This window comes from Vipera berus, assembly GCF_964194415.1.
Source record: "Vipera berus genome assembly, chromosome: 7".
Taxonomy (NCBI): domain Eukaryota; kingdom Metazoa; phylum Chordata; class Lepidosauria; order Squamata; family Viperidae; genus Vipera; species Vipera berus.
This window is the reverse complement of record NC_138209.1, coordinates 43,383,994-43,408,784: the sequence shown is the minus strand read 5'-3', so window position 1 is coordinate 43,408,784 and position 24,791 is coordinate 43,383,994. Positions and strand designations below refer to the sequence as shown.

At 36.6% G+C, this 24,791-nt stretch overlaps 1 protein-coding gene across 2 annotated transcripts; it reads left to right on the top strand.

Moving 5' to 3' along the window:
- Positions 1-962: 962 nt before the first annotated feature.
- On the top strand, positions 963-24,451 carry ASAH1 (N-acylsphingosine amidohydrolase 1). 2 transcript variants are annotated; one of them, XM_081332351.1, is made up of 14 exons: positions 963-1,108; positions 7,812-7,858; positions 8,600-8,690; positions 9,019-9,105; positions 10,795-10,873; positions 11,631-11,705; positions 12,150-12,195; positions 13,578-13,722; positions 15,437-15,491; positions 15,678-15,759; positions 18,222-18,353; positions 18,661-18,784; positions 19,610-19,666; positions 22,480-24,447. In XM_081332351.1, the coding sequence occupies exons 1-14, from the start codon at positions 1,043-1,045 to the stop codon at positions 22,567-22,569; spliced, it is 1,176 nt and encodes a 391-aa protein (XP_081188477.1). In that variant the 5' UTR covers positions 963-1,042; the 3' UTR covers positions 22,570-24,447. The 2 variants fall into 2 exon arrangements, with proteins under 2 accessions (XP_081188477.1, XP_081188478.1); XM_081332352.1 differs by lacking the exon at positions 19,610-19,666 and having other exon boundaries at positions 22,480-24,451.
- Positions 24,452-24,791: the final 340 nt, after the last annotated feature.

Sequence of the window (24,791 nt, the reverse complement as noted above, 5' to 3'; positions counted from 1 at the left end):
CCAGGCACTTTGCTGGCCTCACCTCCTAGTGACTTTCAGTTCTTCCAAAGAAGCAGGATCCCACCTTTGTCGCCAGTGTTGTGTAGTGGGTATCTTGAAAGCAGGAGACAAGGCAAGAGGGTTCAAACAGGAACATTGCTTTATTGTAGTAACAGGAACAGAACTTGTAACCGAGGCTTCTACGCAGCTACTTATATGGCTGGCCACTAGGCGGCGGCCAATAGGTTTGAAGGAACCTATTCCCACCCCAGAGCCAACCAATGATCGTCCTGGAGACTGCACGTCTGGGCAGCCAGCGACCGTTACACAGATACCCTGATTAAGCAATCTCAAGCAGCATTCAAAGACACGTGAAAACAGTTCAAGTAAAAAGGCCCAATACGTTACACTATCATTTGCTGAAAATTTGCGTTCTCAGTTCCCTACCCCATGCATCCAATCTCTGCTTAAGCAGAGATCCTTGATCAATCACTCTTCATCTTCCTCTCTTCTCTAAAATCCTCTTTCCAGCATCTCCTCTTTTCTCATCCCAAATCAACTATCACTTTTATCATAATTTTTATTATTTTATATATCCTTCTGATTTCTACAGGTTTCCCCCTTAAGCAAGGATCTTGCTTGAAAGAACATCCCCCAGTAATTTGTATTTCAGGTTCTTTTATGAATTTGGAATATTTAAATCCCTTGGGTGGCTTAAAATGAAAATTTAACCTTTTTTACAATGGAAAAATGGTCTTCCATAATCGCTATTCATAGGTCCTTTGGATGGAACACTGGTTTTAAAATACATTAAAATAAAGCACAATTTCTCACGGAATCCTCATATTAATACCACTTTCGCACTGACAGGGAGAAGGTAGTAATTCCATCCCCGCTTCTGGCCTGAATGGTACGTTCCGAGTCAAAGTCACTTCCCTCCCCAGCTGTTGGTAAATTCCGAGCAGCGAGTCATATGAAGGAGCGGCTGCCCCGGGTGGGAATCACGTGTCGGAGGAGCCTTTTTAACCCCCGGAGCAATTGGATTTGGTCAGCTGGAAGGACGATGCGCTGCTGGGTGTTCCTAGCGGTGATGGCCGCAACTTTGCTGGCCGTGCGAGCCCGGGATCCGGTGAGTTCCAAGCAGGGCGCCACTCTTCCGTCTCTGCTTCTCAAGCCCTGGACGGCTGTTCCTTCCTAAATAGTGAGAAAAGAGCTTAGTCTGTTGCGGTTCCAGAGGGGAAACGGGAGGATGAAGGATAAACTCTCGAAAGCGTTGCCATGTGAATTCGATTGGGGCAAGAGAAAAGGGAAAGGGGCTGGTATTGGCCCGGCTCGGCTGTCTGTCTCCAAGGCTGAAAGTAGGGGAAAGTTTCTGCGCTGTAAGAGTTTTTTGTTGTTGTTGCTGGATGCTGTGCGTGCCGCAACAGAAATTAAGAAATCATAGGATTTGCAGCAAACCTTGTAAAAACTAGAGTTGTTCTAAGAAGGAAAACACCAATGCGTGTTTTTTTAAAAAAAAATAAAATAAAATAAAGAGAGATCCTAGGTTAGTTCCAGATTTATTGGAACTTAAGAAAGACCCAGTGAAATCGGTGAGATGCAGTTGATTGCAGTCATTAGTTTCTGCTCCTACCTGGTCAACTTTGGGCTGGTAGAAAAAGTATTTGGTGCGAGTACGATCCATGGCTTTGGATTAGATTGAAATATTGAAAAAAAAAAGTTCTGGAAAAGTACCCTGGGAAACTATTACAATGTTGTGAACAAGAAAATAATATTGGCCTGCCCTAGTCATAAATTGTGAGGAACTGAAAGAGCTCAACTAATGCTCTTTCTAGATAGGAAAACAGGTTATAGTTCACCAAATAATAGTTCATGTTGAAAAATAAGTTCCCATTTTATAAGAGACTTGGTACAAAACAAGCTATTCCGCACATTAGTGACGGAATAGAACAACTTGATGCTCCCTAAATAGGGTGTGGTATTATTTGCCTCCAGTTAATATGGCCATTTCTTGTTTTTCCTGGTGAAGGAGTTGTAGGTCAACAAATCTGGAGAATTTCAGAGATGTTGAGAAAGGCTGTACTAAGCAGTCTTCAAAATTGTATTCAAAAGATGGACCTTGTTAGTCAGATTGACTTGTTCCATTAATTCTCAGTTGACTGGCAAAAAAGGATTGGGCTGAAGGAGAAACAAGCTTATAGTAACCACAAACTTAGGTAGACAGTTTGCAGGTTGCTTGTTAGCCTTTAGAAGTATTGAAGTATGAATTTATACAAATATAAAATAGTGCAGGATAGTCTTCTCATACACCAAATTAAACAGCGTTTAGTAGAAAAGTGCTACCCAACTTGAGTAATTTGCCCATTTAATTCAGTGACTGTCTTCATATTCTAACAGTAGATTTCACTTTAAACTTCCTGTTTTACTCAATACTGCAGAGAAACTGAAACATTATTTCTCTGCCTCATTGCATGGTTTGCAAGTATGGTTGCATGTATCTTGGTCTCTGAAATTAATTATTTATAGAGAAAAAATGAATGCTTGGATGGTGACTTATATTCAAGAAATTTCTACTGATTATTTTGAAACTAGGTAGTTGTGTGTCAGTAAACCAACTGAAAAATTTAGTAAATGACAATGTTATTTCTTTTCAAAAGATTAGCTTCATGGGTTTTTTTTCAGATTTATCAGGGATACCATTTATTTCAGAATTAGGAACCACTAAAAGCAAATTGCATTTCCCCCCAAAAAAGTAACCCAATTAATTCAGATTTTAAACCGCTTAAAAGTTAAGGTGTATCACAGCATTAAACCAAATCATACTGGCATACATTACATAAATACTTGGAGGAGAAATGGATGCCATGATAAGTGTAAAAAGTTCCAAACATACATGAGAGGCAAGAAATGTCACTGTTCTGAAAAGCTCACCTCCATATAAGAAAAATACCTCCATATAAGATCCATTGGGACACCCTCTGAAATGTGTTCTATTTCAGAGGGCATCCCAATGGATCTTATATGGAGGTGTGATTTTTTTAAAAAAAATTAGTTTACTTGTGTGCATTAAATTATTTGAAAGTAACAAATCAAGGACTGAACAAACATAGCTAAAGAACATTCTGGTGCTGCCTTCATGGGAGTTATGGAATTTTTCTTATGGTTAGCATCAGGTATGAAATAAGATAGTTCATAAATACAATATTTACTGGGATTATATGCATGCCATCAATCAAATTGGAACAAATTGGCTCATATCTTTTAAAAATGCGTATGGTTTTTTCAAATCCATGCTGGCAAAATTCAGCTTCTGGCAAAACTCAGCTGAGATTTCCATTATCTTCTAGCTTTTTGTAGTAGCTTTTTTCCTCTGACTTTGCTATTGCATCTTAAATTATTCAGATAACCAGTGCTTTTTCAGATTCCTAACTGGATTTAAGCTTTTATTTTTAGCTCAATTTTGTTTCTAAAGTTTTCATGAGCTATTTTACTTGTAGCCCATACAAGAACAAACATATTCTTTATTAAAATATTTTTTCTTCTATTTTATTTTTACATACATATAAATTATTTATAATGTGAAAGTTCTAGCACAGACATGTCAAACACAAGTCCCGGGGGCCAGATCCGGCCCGCGAAGTGGTTTCATGTGGCCCCCAAAGCCATCCTGGAAACAGTGAGGGAACGGTCCCCACTGCCTTGGCCCTGGCCCAGAGACCCTCATTTTGCCAGAGACCCCCCAGATCTGTCCCACTCCTGCCCAGGCCCCCATAGGCACCCTTGATGCCAATGATGTAGAGCTGGCCATGCCCACCGAGTAGGCCATACGCACTCCAGCTGCGCCCACCCAGTAGGCCGTGCCCACCCTGGCCATACCCACCCGGCCCCCCGAGGGCAACCACAATGCTGATGTGGCCCTCAATGAAATTGAGTTTGACACCCCTGTTCTGGCATGTTCAAAGAGAACAACAATTAAACTTGGAATAGTTTTATGCTCCATACAATTCCTGTTTCTTCTCTCTTACTAGTAATATTGTTAGAATGGTTCTGGCAGTAACATTTTGGCTTGAAATACCAACGTATTAATGGCATATGTGGGGATATATGATGGTATTCCATGTGCCCGTTTTCAGGGATATGCAACTGCAACTTTTCTTGTTTTATTTTCTCTCATAGGCCCACAGATCAGGTGACTTGGGTCAGAAGTATAGTGAAGTTTTAATAAAAAGTAGTTTAATGAAGAGGGGTTTTTTTTGCTTGTTTGCTTGTATTTAAGAATAGAGGAGCAAAGGATCATATATATCTCAGTTCATGAAGCAAACATATAATCTTCCTTACACACACCAAAGACAATGCCACTTTAATATTAACATCAGAGTAATTAGGAACAGGAAGAATATGAGTAACTTCAGAATTAATGTTTGTACTTTTCTAGATGCATCTTTGATCTTGCTGCATTTCTCACTCTGTATATTTTAGAAATGTGAAACTGTGCCTTGATTAATAATTCATTTCCTTGCATGATCTTATTTGAGATGCCTTTCTCTTATTTTGGCAACAAATAACTTCCAACATACTTAGAATATTACTTTATTTGCCTATTGTTTGCTTACCTGGTCATTCTTTCTGTTTTGTATTCATTAATATTTAATTTCTTGCATAAAGAAATTGCTTACCTGTAAGGAATTATATATAAAAGATACATGAGCCATATATAAAATGATATACAATTAGAGATGTCCCTGCTACAAATTGCTTGTCTTTTAGGAAGTAGATGCCAAACTCCATCCAATAGATGTACTCTAGTTTCTGGAAGCTCATTGGTGTCTCAAGTAAAGTAGCTCCCCTTTCTTTCCTATTATTTGTATCAAAATCATGTTTGCAAAAGCTAAAGCTGGTATGCTTGCAAACGTAGCTCTATCTTGGCCATCATCACCTTCCCTGATGGTGGAAAACATAAGGTCCCCACAAGTTAGAACAATTAACCAGCGGAACAACCTGCCTCCAGATGCTGTGAATGCTCCAACACTGGAAGTTTTTAAGAAGAGACTGGACAGCCATTTGTCTGAAATGGTACAGGGTTTTCTGCCCGAGCAGGAGATTGGACTAGATGATCCCTTCCAACTTTACTATTATGATTATGATTAAGTGACAAGAACTGTGTGTGCCGATTTCCCGACTAGATCCCTTGCAAGCAAGACTTGTTGTAAATTGAGAGGTGAGGAAAACAATTGGGACATTTCTGGAGCCAAAATAAATGGTACTTTACAGATGCGCAGCTTCTTAAGTATTTACTGTATCACTGTCTCCAGTTCTGTTTTTTTTCCTTTTACGTTGTTACACCTGCAATGTTGAAGCAACAACTAATTTGTACCTTTTTTAATAAACATGTACATTATCTTTGCCATTAGAGATTCCCTGATTGTGCAGTTTCTCAACATTGCAAAATTCCCATCCTAATATATTCTTAGGTGCAGCACCGGAAACCAAATTTTTGCATTTCTGCTAATGAATATCATTGAAATAGATCATGGAATGGGAAGATTACCACACTACTAACATTGAACTGCATAGAAAGTTGTACTTCATTGCTTTTTCAGGTTTGTTTAGCCTACAGAGGAGATGCCTGAATTTCTTTTCCCACAGAAGATAAAACAAATAAGATTCTTTCATGGGTATTTGATTTTATTTTTAAATGTTTACTGGGTTTCCTGAAAAAGCCCAAACTTGAACTGTTGTCATCGTTGTGTTTATTTTAGCTGCATGATCTAGTTCAGGGCTTTTCAACCTTTTCACCCATTGTACCACTTTTAGGATATGGTAACATCCGAGTACCACCAGTCAACTAGCAAGGTGTCAAAAATGTGATGACCAAAAAAAAAAAGAGGAAAAAAGTGATGAAGTTCAGGTAGTCCTCGACTTACAACAGTTCGCTTAGTGACTGTTCAAAGTTACAATGGCACTGAAAAAAGTGCCCCCCAAGCCACAGCCGAGCAAGACACCTGCCTGCCTGCACAGCGGCACTCTTCCTCATGTCCGAGGTTTTCATTGTTGTGAGCATTTCTGTTGAGGATTGGCAGCGGAGGTGGGGTGGGGTGGGATGTTTGGTTTTTATTCCCCCCATCTGCTGGGTGGTTGCAGCAGGTTTTGGTCACTTCACATGACCCTGGGACACTGTGACTGTCATAAATATGAATCAGTTGCCAAGCATCTGAATGTAAATCACAAGACCCTGGAGATGCTGCAACATTCCAGCTGATCGGCGCTTCTTCTGGGCTCAGAAGCGCCAGGATCAGTGCCAAGCTCTAACTGGAGCCTGGTTCTGATCCTGGCGCTTCCACTGAGCCCTGACAGCCCCGAAGAAGCGCTGATCCTGGCGCTTTCGCTGAGCCCTGACAGCCCTGCAGCTCCAGCCATCTCTCGCTCAGGCTTGTGCGGTGCTGCCATCGGTTCAGCTCATTCCCCTCCCCCGCTACCACTTTTCTAGGATGGTCGCGTACCACCTGCCAGGTGCCAATGTACCACAGGTGGTACGTGTACCACTGGTTGAAAAGCCCTGATCTAATTGAATGATACTTTTCAAGATCTATTGGTTTTGGTTTTGGTTTTGGCTTCTCAGTGGATTTAGAGTTGCACATATTATCAGGAACAGAATATTTTTGTGAATGTGATCTATATAATACTGCATTTTAAAAAAACATATTTCATTCTAACTTCTGCCACATTTCTGTTTTTAATAATGAAGTTAATAAATACATTTAATGAATTTAATATACATTTGAGGGGGACAAATCCTCTGACTAAATGCAGTCAAAGAGGAATTTATTTAATATGGTTCTTTGCATAGCTTGATTCATGGAAAGTGATTATCTTGTCCTGCCAGCCCCCTCTATGTGGCATCAGGTTTGTACCATCACTTTGAAAGTCAAGAAAAAATTCTGGGAGCTATTGATGGGAAAGAAATTATACAGAAATTATATGTGTCCCAGGATAATGTTGCAGGATCCAATCTGAGTGTGTCACCATGACCAAAGATTTATTCTTTCAAGCTTTGGGGCTAGTGCTGGAGACACTGTTGCAATAATTATTCTAAGAAAAGATAATGTTGACATAAAATTATTCAAGCACATTCCCAAAAGGAAGTTCATCTTTTGATTTTATATTTAATAATTTTAGTTATACCTAGTGTTGGAGAACACTAGTTAATTTTTCAGAAAATTCTAGTACAATGATCCTAGTTTTAGAAAAGAATACCAAACCTATTGTTTAAATAAGAAGAGCTTGCTGGCTCCAGAAGATTTGTATTTATTTCTACATTTATTTTATTAGCTATGGTAGCAAATGATTGTGGTATTGTATATTTGGAAAGCTATAATTGTGTATCCCTGTTTAAATCAATTATAAGTCTCCAACTCAGACAAACTGAAAGCTCTTCCTAATTTATAGCCAAAGTAACTTTTTTCTAAGCCTCTCTTCAGCTACTAAAGGATGTAAAGGAAAATTTTCAGAACTTCAAAGGTCTCCAGTGCCTCTATTAGTAGTTGTTTGAATTAGTCCATATCATACAGTAAAAAACTTTCCAACTTTATGACTTCCAATACAGTATGCATTACTATATATAAAGGCTTATGCATCAAAAAGGAGCAGCTTTACAACACAAAGTAAAATACACTGGGGCCTACATGACTTAATTCTTGCACTGTGTGTAGGATTGAACCTACAGTTCCTTTTTTCCTATTACAACAGCAAAAAGTGCAAGGACTCTATAAGTGTTTTGTACTTCACTTATGTAAAAATGCAGCTTCTTAAAAAGGCTTTTATTTTACTCCCAGTTTGCTGAAGATTGCAGAATAGATGAATATCCTCCAGCTGGACCAACGTATGTAACTTACTAACAAATCTTCTGATATTTGCAGATATAAAGAGAACCTGGTTTACTTAGGAATTTTGAAGTGTTTGTACTATATCAGAATTATGGTAGTATTACAAAGAAAATTAGGATTTTCATGTATTGCATAATAAACATACCTGATAGAGGTAGTCCTTGATTTATGACCAGTTGCTTGGCAACTATTTGAAATTCCAATAGCCCCCCCCCATCATGTGGTCACATTTTGAATTCTTATGAACCAGCCCATGTTTGTTGCTGTTTGCAGAGTCCTGTGCTAACATGACTTTTGCCAGAAACTGGTGTTTATTTTCAGTTTCTGGCAAAAATGTCTATTAGCCAATGGAGTCAATTAATGCTTGTGGTGATTCACTTAGCCGCTCCAAAACAGGTGAAAAATTGAACATAATCACAGCACAACTTAAATTATAATTCTGTATATCTGGAAAATATATATATCTCTAATCACACATCTGATGGGATTAGAGATAGTTCTAATTAATTCTCTTTAGAAATAACAGGTTTGTCAAGACAGAAAACAATATGTGCCTGTTTCAATAAACATTAGAGAAATCAAGTTTTATGTAAGATGCACCTGTCTTAAATATTGGTGAATTAAAGCTAGGCCGCTAAAGTAATTGAGACAATAGCATAAGAAATAATAGATTGGAAATTAACAGTTTATATGTAACAGTTTGATTTGGAAATTTATGGAAATTCACCTTTTTTCAGGTATAAAGGAACAATTCCTGAATATGTCATAAACCTTGACCTACCACCAAGTGAGAGATGGGTCCAAGTGGTACATGACAAAAAAAATGAGGTAAGAACCATAGCAGAAAGAATTAAGTTGGCCTCATATGGGTGCATTCTGACATCACTCTTTGCACCCCTCACTGTCACTTTCCAGGTTGAAATGAGGCAGTGAAGGATGTTCAGGAATGTGAATAGATTCCCACTTCAAAGCTTTTTTATATACACAAAATGAAGGTTCAAAGTGCCTATATAAGAATAGATCAGCAGTTTTGTAAATTGTTGTACATTATTTTTTGCACTTCTTTATAAAGTTTGATATATTTCCATTTTATTAGATCTTGCATTCCATTCCACCAACATAGGTTAATCTCTTGTCTTTTCTTACACTTTTGTAGTTAAAGACTGTAATCAAGATTGTTAGAGATATTGTATTGTCATTCATCCCTAATGAGAAATTCGTAGCATCTATGGAGTCAAAAATAGTGAGTATATTTTCTATGTTCAGTTTGGAGAAGAAATTAAATTAAATCAAGTATAACATTCTAGCTTCTACTTATGAATGAAAGACTATATCAGTGGATGGAGACTTATTAATAATTATATATGTGACCTGCTGTTTAAGAATATAATCTCAACCAGTAAATATAGTGCTTCTTTCTCCCAAAATAAGACTACTTTTTTAGGAAATGGAATGTTTTTTAATGAGTACAGTAGATTTTCCAGAGTACAAGGCTCATAAGTACCCCAAATTTGGAACATAAAGGAATAATCCAGTCTGATTATCTATTGGCGCATTATACCAACTAACAATAGTGGTACTAGGTATCATTGTTCATTGGCCCAGCCAGACAGAATAGTCTGGACATGTTCTATACAACAGTGGATTCTTTTTTCCAACTGAGGCACAAAACTGAAACTTATTTATGGACAATTCTATTGATGAACTGTACATTATGATGCACTCCAAAATGAGGAGTTTTTGCAGAGAGAGGAGGAATATAGATGTATAAAAATGCATTAAAATAAGGTAACCAAAAGCATTTTTTTATATTCCATTAATGTTATATACCTTAAAATGTTAATGTCATTCAATGTTCCAGTATTTTAATGTGGGCTCTTTTATTGGATTTTTGTGCTTCTATTGGTTTCAGTACAACTTACTGTGAAATTAGAAGGAATTGTCTAGTTGCTTCACTTTAAAACATGAGATTTAATTATTTAATGATCTCATCCATTATCACTACTGTACTCCCAGCATGTGCAGTGTTATGGGAGTTAACACAATAGCAATAGCACTTAGACTTATATACCACTTCACAGTGCTTTACAGCACTGTCTAAGAAGCTTACAGTGTCAGCATATTGCCCCCAACAATCTGGGTCCTCGTTTTACCGACCTTGGAAGGATGGAAGGCTGAGTCAACCTTGAACCAGTCAGGATAAAAGGAATTGAACTGGCAATGTGAGCAGAGTTGGCCTGCAATATTGCATTCTAACCTCTGCACCAAGATAATGAAGGAGAACATAAAAGGGAAACATAAACTTGACAAGCCCAGTATGAGCTTTAAACTACATACTTAAAATCATTTGGCTCCACGTATTGAGCCATCATAAAATCATTCTCTTCCATTTTCCTACTGTGACATTTTATTTTGAAAAAGGCTCTTACTAAAGCAGTGCAATATGTTATTTTACAAAATAATACTGGGATGGTCTTCAACTGACTTGCTGGATTCAAAGAAAAAGACAACCGTGTAGAATTTAGAACTTTCAGCAGTTTTGGTTTCCTAGAAATAAAATATTTTCATATTTCTTTGGTTGACTTGTCCTTGAAAATCCATAGCCAAATGACTGGCTTCATTGTCTTCTGCAGGAGTTGTATTTTTTCCTGTTTTTTATCATCCTTATCTGAACATTTTTCAGAGATTCAGACATTGCAGTTAATGAAATAATAATAAAAGAAAGATGTATTGTAGTTTATAATTTTTCAGCAATTTCAACTATTCTGAAATACAACAGTGTTAGTCTTTGTTCTTTCTATAATATCTAAAGAAGAGAGAAAGAATAAGTTGTCTACTGCAAATTACCCTAAGTGAAAAAATAAAGTTGATTTTTTTTAGCATATATCATAATTTGTCAAATCTAACTAATTAATTCATGGTTTCCTTTTAGGGTTGGTTATGCTCTACCCTTCCCTATCCTTTCAATGAAGAAATAAAAGGCATTGCTTCTGCTATTGATGGTCCTTTAGGTAATTTCCATATTCCTGTAGTATTTGACTTTCAAATATATAGGTTCCTTTGTTGCCACAGTTTCGCTACTCCAGCAATCTGTGTTGAGGTTCCAGCAAAGGCATGGATCTTCAGTGCCCAGGTGTACAATCTGCATGTACTAGAAAAGATGCATAAAATCAGACAATTAATTCAAATGAAGAAATGCTAAGTCCATTAATTACTTCCATTAAATATCAGTCAACAAACACTTTAATGAAGTCTCAAATGTGCATTATATTTTTTCTAATTTTCATGTAGGAAGCATAATGTTTAAAGCATTTAACTTCATGTATTGGAATATCTGATCTCCTTTACCTTATAACCTTTTTCCTTGTTTTTCATAAATTGCAAAATACGGTATTATATAATTCAGAAAGGCATACTGGTTCTAGAAAGGCATGCTAGACAATTTATGAACAAATGCAAATTAAAAGTAACATCAGATAAGGTTTATAAATTCTTTTTATGGGAAGTTAAATACTGTATGAAATAGTATCTTATGTAGCTTCTAATGTATCTCAAAATAAGAGAAAGGAGTAGCACAGATTTCTTGTATGCATTTTCAACATTTTTGAACGTTTGTAAGTTATTTTTTGTTATTATTTTTCTACCTATAATCTAGAGTCACCTTTGATTAGTGTTGCCAATTATATTTCTTGCTTTGGTTTGTACACATTTGTGTCTATATTTTATTGAAAATTCAGTAACCTTTTCTTCTGCATTCCCACTGTACAGGTGATGTTGTTTTGTTCAACATCTTCTACGAGATCTTCACTGTGTGCACATCCATAATAGCTGAAGACAAAACAGGTAGGCAATGCATAGCTATTGTGATTCATTTGAGAAATGCTATCTCAAAACATATGAAGCTCCGCTTGAAACACCACCAGTCGATTGCAAAAGGCACCATACTTTTTTCAGTGCCATTGTGACTTCAATCATTCATTAAATGGATGGTTGTAATTTGCGGACTAACTATACTAAGGCAATGAGGCCTGGTACTGTGCCCAGGTCCAGGGTCCAAGGCGTGTGAAAGGTCTCATCTCCTGGTTGTGTTAACAACCATCAATAGTGGTATCTCCCTCATCAGCTAGATATTTTATTTTTTGTATTTATAAGGAGAATTTGTTTTTTAACTTATTTTATAATATTGTTTGCTGCTCCCAGAGTTATTTGCTGAGATGGTTGGCCTTCAAAATTGAGTAAATAAATAACAATTAAACATGTTTTCAAATTTGTTTTGTTTTCAATCAGGAAAGCTATACCATGCTAGAAACCTTGATTTCGGACTGTTTCTTGGGTATGTAATAGCTGCAAGATTATTATACTTCTTTCTGAATGTTAGTATTATTTGTGACTTCAGCATAGTGATATTTTCCATTTTTCTTTAAGACAATGTCTTGTTGAAATTACTTGACAATGCATGTTAAATCTCCTATTTATATGTGAACTGAAATCGAGGATTAGTTTTGTTTTGGGCCCTACACATTACCTAGAATTTGATATCTAATAGCAAAAATATCAGTGCAAGTATTTGCAGTTTCAGAGATGCAAGTAACAGTTTATACATTTGCTTAATGCTGGGTATAAAACTGGAAGGTCATCATAGATTTTACAGTATGTCCTGTCTGTATATGTACTTTTTGTTTTTTAATCTGTAACGGCAGATTACATCCTGTTTTGTTTTGATTTTAACAGTTAACAAGGTACTAGGGTGTCCTGATCTTTCTTAATAGAATTAGTCAAAGCATTATGTTCTACACAGCATAGACGAATTTTAAGATTTAGTGCTCGGAGTAAAATTCAGCGTTAATGAAAAACAAGACTGAATGGGATGAGGAAATTGACAATGTATGCAAACTTTTCCATTAACTAGTGAGACTTATGTTACACTTAACTAGTGGAGAAAATAAAAGTGACAAACACATGCTGTTCTACATAGTAATTTTTGTTAAACTGAACAAGTTGTTGAATATATTATATTGATATAAACCCATTCAAAATGTGAGGGTTAGATCAAAGATGATGGTTAGAGTGACATATTAAGACTAAGGAGATGTAGGTTGAAATCCTAATTCAGGCATCAAGATCATTGGTTATGTAGACCAGACATGTCAAAATCGCAACATCACATGACATCGCGCGACGTATCAGGACTGTTTTGCCATTGCCGGCAATGGGGTGGGTGCAGCTTCCATATGACGCGTCTGGCCCATGGGCCAACAGTTTGATACCCCTGATATAGACCAATCACAATCTCCTAGTTAAACTTAGGATAGGATAAAATTTTAGAGACCTTGGATCCTCTACCAGTAACTTTGAATGCACTATTTATGAATCAAGGAATTTGAAGAAAGATTCTTCTGTGATATTTCCAAATTAAGATTTATAAACCACCCTGTTGTGAAGATTAACGGGGGTGATACTATATCGATGGTTCTCATAAGTAAACATGAAGCTAGCAAATATTGACTGATCTAGATGATGAGATACGGTCTTTGACCAGAAGAAGAAAAACTCCAATTTCCATAGCTTTGATCAAAAGGTGAAACTCAGATGTTATGTAGTCCTTGTTAAGTGAGCAGCACATAGATTACTAAATAGTTTTTCTATTGAATGAAGCTGCCAGAAAGGACTCGGTATAGTTTTGAATATATATTTATTTCTTATATTTAATTGTAGGTGGGATATACAAAATAATTCCTGGGACACAACGCTGAAGCTGAAGCCATTAATGGTATCATTGGATTTTCAGAAAAACAATAAAACAGTATTTAAATCTGCGAATTTTGCTGGCTATGTGGGAATTGTATCTGGAGTTAAACAAGTAAGTGTCCATTTATCAATTTATTGACCTTGACAACTTTAAGCTGAAGTCCACAAGTCTTAAAGTTGTCAAGGTTGCAGACCCCTGATCTATACAATGTAAATGGCATTCTGATCTTAATAGCACAGAAATATCATAATTTATTACTCTCAACCTGAACATATTTAAACTTGGGGGGCAGGTGCCCAGTTTCTCTTTTTTGTGACTGACAGCCAAAGCTTGCCACAGAACGTACAAAGCATAAAGTGTGCAATTTTTCAATATCTGAAAAAGGGTCTCCTCTTATTTTGCCTGTTTATTTACTGCAACATATATGAAATCAGTCATTTTACCTTTTGTGCTTGAGTTCTACAAAGGTAAACAGAGCAAATCAGACCAAAAATTACATGATTGGAGAAATGAAGAGGTTAATTTTGCCTAAAACTTTCTTGTGTTGCATTTTTTGTTCACAAAGTATATTTATTTGACAGTTTGACTAGGAAATGAAATTTGTATCCTGCGAGTTTCTACAATCCAGGCTGCCACTGGAAGTGCCTCATGCACAAGTCTTAAGAAAAAACAAAATAGACATACTTAATGTTATATAAATATGTTTGCTTCAACTTAATGTTCTGCAGTTTGGGCATTGAGATGGAAAAATGGTTCAATTGTTGAATATTCCTCTAAATGTCAGGCTTCCTCCAAATTTATTTTTATTTTTGAATCAGACACACCCTTCCCTGTTCTGAGGGATTATTTACATGAATAATTTTGAAAGAAACATGACATTTTCAATTTTTCTCTTCTCTGTTCTGGTAATCTTAACTGGTGTAACAAATCAGGATAGTTGACAGCGAGTTAATGGTACAATCATTTTGCAGCCCCTGTGAAGGCACTATGAGGCTCAAGCATCTTGTCTCCTCTGTCATGAGAATTTCTAACTAATTACACACAGTTGATTGCTTCAGGTTTATTGATGGTTTGGGATTCTTTGAACTGTGAACTTGAAAACAGTGGCTTTGGGTTTTGGGTAGATGAGCCAGTTTTAGCTTACTAGTGAACCACTATTAAACAAGGTATGATTGGATTAACACGTTAATCATGTTAATCCAATGACGCTCTTGCACACAAACATATAATAAATATCCTAAGGTATAATTTCCTTATTTAAGCAACCCTCATTGTCTGAATTCACACAGCTTGCTATGTCAATATGATTTACAATTGAGGCTGGTGTCACATAGCACATTAGATTATAAACCAGCATTTATGTATGATTTAGTCCATTGTATGCAATCATGGTGAACTGTGGTTTAATTTTGCCTTATTGCATAATTTATAATTGGTTTGCACATCATTGCAAGCCAGAACTCATTGCTTATAATCACAAGGATGGATTCAGTGTTTTATGCCATATCAAAGGATCATATGATGGTTTAAAGTAGGGGTGCCCAACCTTCGCAACTTTAAGATTTGTGTACTTCAACTCCCAGAATTGGCTGGCTGGGGAATTATGGGAGTTGGAATCCTCAAGACTTAAAGTTACCGAGGTTGGACACCCTTGATTTAAAGTGATTTATTAATAGAATCATACTGTATATAAATAGTGGAGCCCAAAGCTCTCTAACAGGAAGTCTGCTAATCATGTAGTGCTCCTTTTCATTAGATATGAAAATATTACAAATGAATTTACTTTATTCAAGTAAAGTATTGCATTATTTGGCTTCTGTTTTAGGGCTTGTTTACATTAACCATGAATGAGCGATTCAGTCTTAATGGAGGTTACATTGGTGAGTACCCCTAATGAACTGCTCTTTGTCTAAAGGAAAATATCAAGAGAGTGTCATTTTATTAAGAGCTAAGTCCTAAATTCCTCAGATTATCAATTATATCTGATGTCAGCATTGGAAGAGAAATAGTAAGATTCAAAAGATGAGGTGTAACTGAATAGAATTAAAGCTCTGGATCTTTTACAGGAATCTTTGAGTGGCTTATTGGCAAGAGGGATGGTTGGTGGATGAGTTTTCTCACCAGAGCTGTGTTGGAAAACAGCACAAGGTAACATGTTAGGTGCTTAAGCAGTTCAAGATAAGTAATTGTTCTGTAACTGCTGTAAAGTAGCTCAGAAACCATTTATTTTATTTTCTGCTTGCGCTCTTTTCCACTTTTTTAATCTTTTTAAATTTCGTTCTGTATAATTTCATTCTTATTTTTTATTTATGTGAAATTCTTTAATAAAAATTATTCGAAAGTTGCTTAAGCAGTGAAGCAGCAGATATGACTATATATTGGTGTTGCAACTAATACTGTTTTCTTTATGTTTCTGCAAAGTTAAACATGTGGGGTTATGTCATCAGTTTTTCCCCCAAAAATTGGGATAGGTGCACAAGATAAGTTATGAATGAATCATTTTGCTTATGTAGATAATGATTATTAAGAAAAAAAATTGTGAACTCCTAGCAAATCTAGAAATAGATTTTCTCCATGACAGTCTATCCCCTACTTAATCTTTTAGGTCGCACTCATCAGCACTGTGACGAAATCCATCAATCTTGCTGCTGTCCTTCCTAGAGTTCTCTTTCTTCCCATCTTTTCAAGCATTAGCATTGTTCCCAAAGAGCTAGGTCTTCACATAATGTGTCCAAAGTAGGATAATTTGATAATTCAATCACTTTCATAATTTTATTTTCAATTTTAAGGCTGCTTGTTCTACCTGTTGTCATTAGTTTTGTCTTCTTTAAATATAATTTAAGTCCCATTTTTATTGTGTTCCTTGACTTTTTTTTGCTAAAGCTTATAGATCTTTTGCGTATTTGGCTATCAAGGTTCATGTCATCAGCATAGCACAGGTTATTAAAGTTTGCTGCTCCAATTTTAAAACCACATTCTTCTTCCAATCCAGCTTCCCTTAATAAATATTCAGTACATTGGTAGCTCAGTACTCGTAGTTAATAGATTCCAGGAGGCGTGATGAATACCAAACATATTTTTCCCATAAGGAATAAAGAAGTGAGTCATAAGGCAGCCAACACTGACAAGTTCTAGCTTGTGAATTGAATACAAATGATAAGCATTGGGGCAAAATTTTCTCATCAGAATGCATTGAGTACCAAATTCGGTAAGTTTCAAAACAGTTGAGTACCAAAGTTCCACTGTATATAGATTGGATAAGTAAAGGGAAAATCAAACTCCTTTGCCAACTTTTAGCCACTCTGTTTCATTATGCTCAGTCTGAACTGTGGTTTCCTGACCTGTATATACTGTAAGTTTCTTGTGACAACAATGAGCTTTTCTAGGATTTCCATTTTTCTGAGCACATTCCAGATCTTGACCTGAATAACACAGCAAAAGCCCGTTTTATCATCAATGAAGCACATAGCATCTTCTTTTTCATATTCTTTGGCTTTCTCGGTTATCTCACCTGCAACAGCAATGATGTCTTGTGTTCTTCAGCCTTTTCTAAAGCCTGTTTGGACATCTGACACCTCTTTTTCAATGTAGGACTATAATCGGATGGTCCTAAGCATTATTTTGTTAAAATGTGAATGTAGATATCTTACCCATTGATTTATTTTTAGGACAATAGTGAATACAGCCAACACGTCATGGTTGGCTTGTCATATTTTCTGACTTGTACACAATCACATGTTGATCTTGTGATCAAACTCTACTTCTCCTTTTTATTCTGATTGATCTTCATTGCTGCCTCTGAATAGCAGAATAACTATTTGTCATAGAAGAAGGGAAGAATAGGAGAAACCATCTTTCCCATTATTCTATTGGCAGTCAAGGAGCCGCATTAGAGGCACATTAGGTCATGGGAGCTCTATTGGTGGATGGACTAGAGGAAGTGTTATAAAGAGAATCTACTATTTGTATCCCTTGTGGCTTTCCTACCATCAGTTGCCATGGTTCTAATCCTTTTTAAATTAGCCATGCTGTAACTGTGTCCTGCAGATACATAAAACAGCCATTCCTAGAAGTGACACTGAGAATGACTAATATTTCTGGTAGATTCCAAGTTCGGTAAAGCTACTTGAAAGTTTTTCAGTATCTCTTTTTTTGTTGCCTGTTTTCTTGGGAACAATACAATGCAACTTGTCTTTCCCCTTTCTTTGTCTTTTGCAGTAGAACAATATATCTCTGTCCATCCATCCATGCATTTATTCTTATACACTGCTCTATATGGTACATTCCCAAACTGGTCAGAGGTTATTAGATCCTTGGGTATAGGTATCTCTTCTCTCCCCACCGCCCCTAATCATGCTACTGAAACTTACAAGTACTAATGACTTGGTAATCACTGAGATAACTTTTTCCCATTATTTTTTGCTGGGAAAACGAAGAGAAAGCCCATTAAACATCCACTTTCACAGTCTTATGCTGAAAATAATAGAAGGATGTGTAGCACACAGCCTCCACAAACATATTTCCTATTCTGTGTATGGAGCATTTTGTTTACTGTATAATGCAGTGTCTGTTTCTTGTAATCATTACATTGTTTCTCTTGTTGCATATAGTTACGAAGATGCAAAGGATAAATTGGTCAACACAAAGCTGCTGGCTCCAGCTTACTTCATAGTAGGAGGAAACAAATCGGATGAGGGTTGCATTATTACACGTTCTCGAACTGCTACTTTAAACATTAAGAAGTAAGTATGGCCACTAAGGGAAATATCACCATTGCCTATAATAGTATGTGTTAAAACAGCCATGTTGATATTTACAATGCAATAAAGGAGGTGGTTTTAGCCAGTTTTTGTATTTGTTTTCAATCTCATTACATCAGCTGTGCTTTAATAATTTTAAGTTTTCTTTTTAAAGATGAAATGTTTCTAACTGTGAGGGAACTGGGATGTGTTTTTTAAGAAATAGCTTGAATTTACCTGCTAATATTTTAGAAATATCATATCATATAATCTTTGGTAGAAAATGCTAATATTTATCTTTTATTTCAAGTTTGGATGCAAAGAACGGCAACTGGTTTGTTATAGAAACCAATTATGACCCCTGGAAGGCTCCACTTATTATAGACGACCGGAGACACCCTGCAATGAATTGCTTGAATCAAACGGGTCAAGAGGTAATGCTGTGTAATAGGAAAGATAATTATGCAGAGAACTAAAGACATTAATTTGATTCTCTATGCAAGCTGGTGTCAAGATGGAACATAGAAGTACCATTAAAAGAACAGCTGATGTGGTTGTTCCATATAGTCAACAAATGTACTGCAACATAACCATGGTTGATATAGCATATTTGCACTAAATTAAAATATGATTCAATACTAAGGAACATATTATTTTCTTCCAGTTTGTTTTGGCAGTAAAGTAGTTTTAAACTATAGTTTGTCATCTTATTGACTGGAATTATAATTTAATGACAATGCATGATTTATGAGTTTCTGACATGTTTTTGTGGAACAGCTGAATGTCTAAAACATGCAAGGGACGAGGGTTAGAAAGGAAAGGAAGTTTTTTTAAAAACTTTTTTTTTAAAAAAACTACAAATTTGAACTAGCCATGTCTGTCACAGGACTGAATCTTGTGTTAGGCATGGCTAGTTTAGTTCTTGTCTTTAACAAATAATGAATTAGTCTCATGTACAAATGCAAACAATATGGTTAATAGAAATAATTTTCATTCTAAAATTCAGCTAAAATAGTTTGACTGGAGTAATAAACTCAGTCACAAGCCTAGAACTATTTGTTCATTCTACAGCTGGCTGGATGGCAACATCTCAAAGCAGATTTTTGACTGTCTATGATGCAAAAATCATTTAGGATGGGACACCTGTTGCTGAAATCAGAGATTAGTTAATAGTATTCTGTACTATAGCTACTCTAAAGATTAAAACAGAACTTAATTAATTTTGGTTTTAATCTTTACTCTCTTCCCTTCCTTAACAGAAAATCACATTACCAGGTTTATACAATGTTCTCTCCACAAAGCCTATCCTCAACAAGGTAACATTGTTTTATTTTTATTTATACCTCACCTGTATATTTTTATAAACAACTGCAGGCAAGGAACATATCTAATAGTCCTCCTCTTCCAATTTTCCCCAACAATAACCTTGTGAGGTGGGTTGGGCTGAGGGAGAATGACTGGCCCAAAGTCACCCACACACTTGCTAAGGAGAGACTAGAACTCACTGTCTCCCAGTTGCTAACCCGGTCCATTAACAAAACTGGCTGTCTAAACTTTTAACTCCTTATTTGATGCATCCTGAAAGAATTTCATTCATTCTTGTCTATCTGCCTTTCAATTGTTCCATTTGTTCTTAAACTAAATATTGTTTTGAGCATTTTGGTTCTGCTTAACCCATTATGTGGTCGTAGAATGGAAGACAGCAGAGCTTGTCTTTTAAACTGGGGCAGTAAATTGTTTGCAACTGGAGACACATTTCCCCCCCCCCTTTTTTTGTAATCAACAGAGTTCAAGGATATAGGCAGGATGTAGTTTCCTGCACTTCTTTCGCTGATATCTTTGAGAGGGAGAGAGTAGAATCACATTGATTTAAGTCAGTGATTGTCACTTAACGTCACAAGGCTAAGTCAATAAAAGGGACATGAAGTTTTAAAATTGTTACTCCAGCTGCAGTTTATGTGTTCTTTGCCTTGACAAGTCTGTAACTCATGATCATGTATGCTTGCAGCCAAAGATCACTGTATTCCATTATTTTCCTTGTCATACTATTTTTGGGATGCAGGTGACATTGAAAGCCCGTGAGCAGCTTTCCTTCTCCAGGAGGAAAAGCTAGGCCTCAGAAGTCATCTCTGGATGACTTGGATCAGGGCTTTTCAAAGGGTGGTATGCATACCACTTGTGGTACTTTGCCACATGGCAAGTGGTATGTGATTGCTAGCGAAGTGTAGCAGGGGAAGGGAATGAGCCTAAGCGAGCCAAGCCTGAGAGAGGCAGCTGCAGGACTGAAGCCCCAGGAGCCGGCAGGGCTCCAGCTGATTGGCGCTTCCAGAAGCAGCTTGGAACTGGAGGTGAACTGAAGGAAAAAAGAGGGGGGGAGGAGAGGAGAGGCTATAAAAGAACATGGTTTGGGTGTGGGAAGGGGAAAAAGACAACAGGAAAGGTTTAATCTCTTTGAACAAATGTAATTAGTTTTACCCCCTTTGAGTCTGTCTGTGGCTTTTAGAAAGTTTTGTTTGAAGGTGAACTGGCTTAATCTAAAGCTAAAGCTTTTCGCAATTGAATGAAGCCTTTCTGTGTGAGTTGCAACATTATGACATGTGACTCTCCTGAGGCAACTTAAAGAGGAAAAAAAATGGAGTTTGTGTTCCTTTATATTCTTGCTTTGCACTTGATTACAACCAGCCATGAGGGCTGAGGAATTCTGGGAGTTGAAGTCCACAAAAGTGCCAAGTTTGAAGAGCCCTGAACTAGCTGGTAGTGGTGCATATTAATAAACATGTATAAATTTATCATACGTTTGTCAGTGCAAAGGGAAAAGTGATTCAGCAAAGGAACAGCCACCAAAGAAATTAAAACTGGTACCTTTTTCCTTTTTTTCCTACAGCTGGTAATTGTTTATTAGATTATAGAATAAAATACAAAAGCAAATAGTAGGACACAGTGGGGAGGAAAAGGGGGGGAAGTGAGGGGGAGAAGGGAAAAAGAACAGAGTTCCTCTGTTGCAGTAGAAGGAAGCATTAACATTGAACCTCAACTTTTTACTTTTCCATATTATAAACTAGCCATTTCTATAACAACAAATGAATCTAATCAGTAAAACCCAAAATCCCCCCCCTTTTTTTTTTAGTCATCAGGTTTTTGCTAAGCACTGGTGGTACTCAAATATTGTCATGACCTAAAAGTGGTATTGTTTTGTTAAAGATAAAATGTATTGAAAAACTTTTCAATTAAAAAAAATATTGTCATGACCTAAAAGTGGTACAATCTGTGAAAAGGTTGAAAAGCCCTGACTTAGATAACATTTACTCTGAATCCTGCTAAATCTATAGACAATCTCTTTGAGATATAATGGATGTTATTTGCTTATCATGGTCCAGCTAGCACATGATCTATTTTTTAAATTTGTGTAAGGTCATGTAACGGCAAGCAAATCTTCATAATTTTTCTCAAGATTTTAACTCAAAGTGGTTCTGGCCCAGGGACACAATTTCTGTTTCAGTAAAAACTAGGCATTAAACATGACTGTGACTGTAAACAATATGTGGCATGAAAACATAATTCAATCGGGGCTTTGTTGTATTGTGGCAAATTAGGTATTGTTGTTGTTGGTTATTATTATTAACCTTTATTGTCACTTTAAATGTACACCAGTTTGCATATATCAAAATAAAATTTCATTGCATACAGTTCTCAAAGGGTCACCACCTCCGATATATATACCCTTTGTTCGTGGCCAGCTCAAGTTTCAGAATGTCCATTTTAGTCTCTAGGGAGCAAAAGATGGCAAACAGGACAGATGGAAATGGAGCTCCATGTGGATTAGCCTTCAAATTAGCTTGTATTCCTGCATGACCTCCTCACCTCCTTTCTTTTTTCTGATCCTGTCTCTTCCACCTTTTCCTTAAAGGGGCCTCGCTCCTTTTTTCCCCTGGAGCAGGCTGCTGCCACCTCCAACTCCTTCAAAAGCCTCTCCCTTCCTTTGGGCTTACCTTACTATACAGACTTATGCTAAAGCACAACAGCCCTAATGTAGCATAAACATTGAGAGGGTTATTATTTTGAAAAAAACATTTGTTTTTGTCACATTGCCAAACTGACATTTTCATATGAAACTTTCCCCCTTATTTAGTTGACAGTCTCAACCACATTGCTAGAAGTTTCTGAAGGCCATATAGAGACTTACCTGAGGGACTGTCCAGACCCCTGCAGTCCCTGGTGAGGGCCACAAGCCTGCAGAATACAACTCATGGAAGAGGATCCCTTGCTGGGTGAACAGTGGCAGATGTTTTCCAGTGCCAAGAGCCTCTTCAACTGCAGTATGTCTCCAGAGAAACCTGGATTTAAGTGCTTGCAATTCAACCAGCAAATTAACCCAGTCTGCTTTCCAAATGTATACTTTTCATTGTATGAACCTTAAACAGGGTTTGGGGCTTCTTCTTCCTATTTAACATCAGTTGATCCTTGTTTAGATACAGTGTTACTAGAGAATTTCTTAAGGCAAGTATCTTATTGCAGTTTGTCCTATGAATCTTTATTCAGGAGTAAGTCCCATTGCACTTGGTATGCAAGGTGTGTTTTAGGCAGGTGTGTATGAGATAGTTTTAGAAAATCATGACAGCTTGAACTGGTATTGCCCAATCCTTTGAAAGAACTCAGTGTTTGCCTTCTCCTTGGCTGCCACCTACTTTGGAACATCAATGTGTAAACTTGAAATAGTGCTCTGGAGTTCTTAACTCCCTCTACACCTACAGACTTCCACCTACTCAGCCCTGTCTCAGAGGAATAGCATGGCACTCCTCTGCGCTTAGCAAACATGCCTGGAGCTTTCCAGGGTGTTCCCTCTGATAATCTTCAGAGATTCCCACTTACTTCTGCACCTATGACTGTTTCTCATCTTCAGCCACAATCTAAAATTGCTTATCTTTCAAGTAATTATGAAGGAAATCACATTGCTGTTTTCCATAAAACATAATTGGCTAATATGGCAGACGAACAGGAGTTTTGGGGCAGTCTGGTGAGGCCAACCATGCTCCCTGCTCTCTCTCACTGCAATGTGCCCTCCAGTTGGGCAAGTAGAGTCACATTGAGGCATATCAGAAAGTGTGGTGTGTTCCAGTGCACTGTCTCTGACTTGGTATATTTTTAGTGGTACTACTTGTTAAAATGTAGAGCCACTACCCCAGGATCACAACAGACTGAATGTTTCAATTCTGTTAATTGATATTAAAATGTACCATTAATGTGTACTTGATAATTTTGCAATTAAAAAAAATAAATTACATTCTTGTGTCTCTTATTGAAAGGAAGTGATATTGCAGTGATAAACAACAGTGTGTTGCATTTTCTAAATAACTTATTTCAGTGTTTACTAAGCTAATATATGAATCAGTATCATTACTTGACTGCATAACAAATTAAAACTTATCTTTTGATAACCTTAAAAATGGCCCTTTTAAAGCAAGCCATATGCATATTTCATTGTTTGATTTGTTTGGCTATTAGCAAATAATTTTATTATAGTTTATATGAAGTTGAAGGGATGGATGAGGCAGAATAGCCTTCAATGTATCTGTAAATGTTGAAAGTTTGGAGACTTCTTGCTTTCCTGAAAGAAAATCCTAAGTACTTGACACACTGGTGGTTTATTCCCGGGCATGGGAGATTAGCTGAGTAGGATAACTAAATGTTGGTACAAAAGAGAGCTTAATGTTTAAGAGCTTAATGCCAAATATTCCAGATGATGTGAACTAACCTGACACTATTTCATCTGCTATTTTTAATTACTGCCTTAATAAGAATTTGCTTTTGCCCAACAAAGCTTTTCTAAAATATGTCTGAGGCATATTTCCATAGCATGTTTAACTTGCCCCACTGGCTGGTTTAACTCATCCCACTCTACTGCAGTTTATATCCTCCTACTACCATGACTGTAGGATGTAAAATGAATACATTTTTTCTTTGATCTGTTTTTTTAAAGATTCATTACATCTCATTAAAGTTGTTAAGATAAAATGTTTTCCATTGTGGTATTTTATATCTATGAATCAGGTAAATCTTTTAGAATATTTTCTTAGGCAAATAATGCTGCAGTTCTGGGCAAGATATGCAGCTTAAGCCTTTGTATTTAAGAGCTGTGCTTAGCTCTGGTCAGGGACTGATAAAATGTGCTTCGGAACTCAAGGAGCTTGAACTGAGCCTCTCTGCAAAGCAACTCTTCCCAGAAAGAGTGTTAATTGTAGATAAATTATATATCTGCATCTATCTGCACTCTTAAAAGCTTGGGAATAGACTGACATGTTGCATAGCCATGCTATTTGTACATCAATGTGTATACATGAGAGAAAAATCAATAGAAATATTCGTTCAGAAGGAAGCAAAGAATGGCTATTCCCATTAGCTTTTTTTTTCTCTCAAGGATAAAAAATAATTTCACTGAATTAT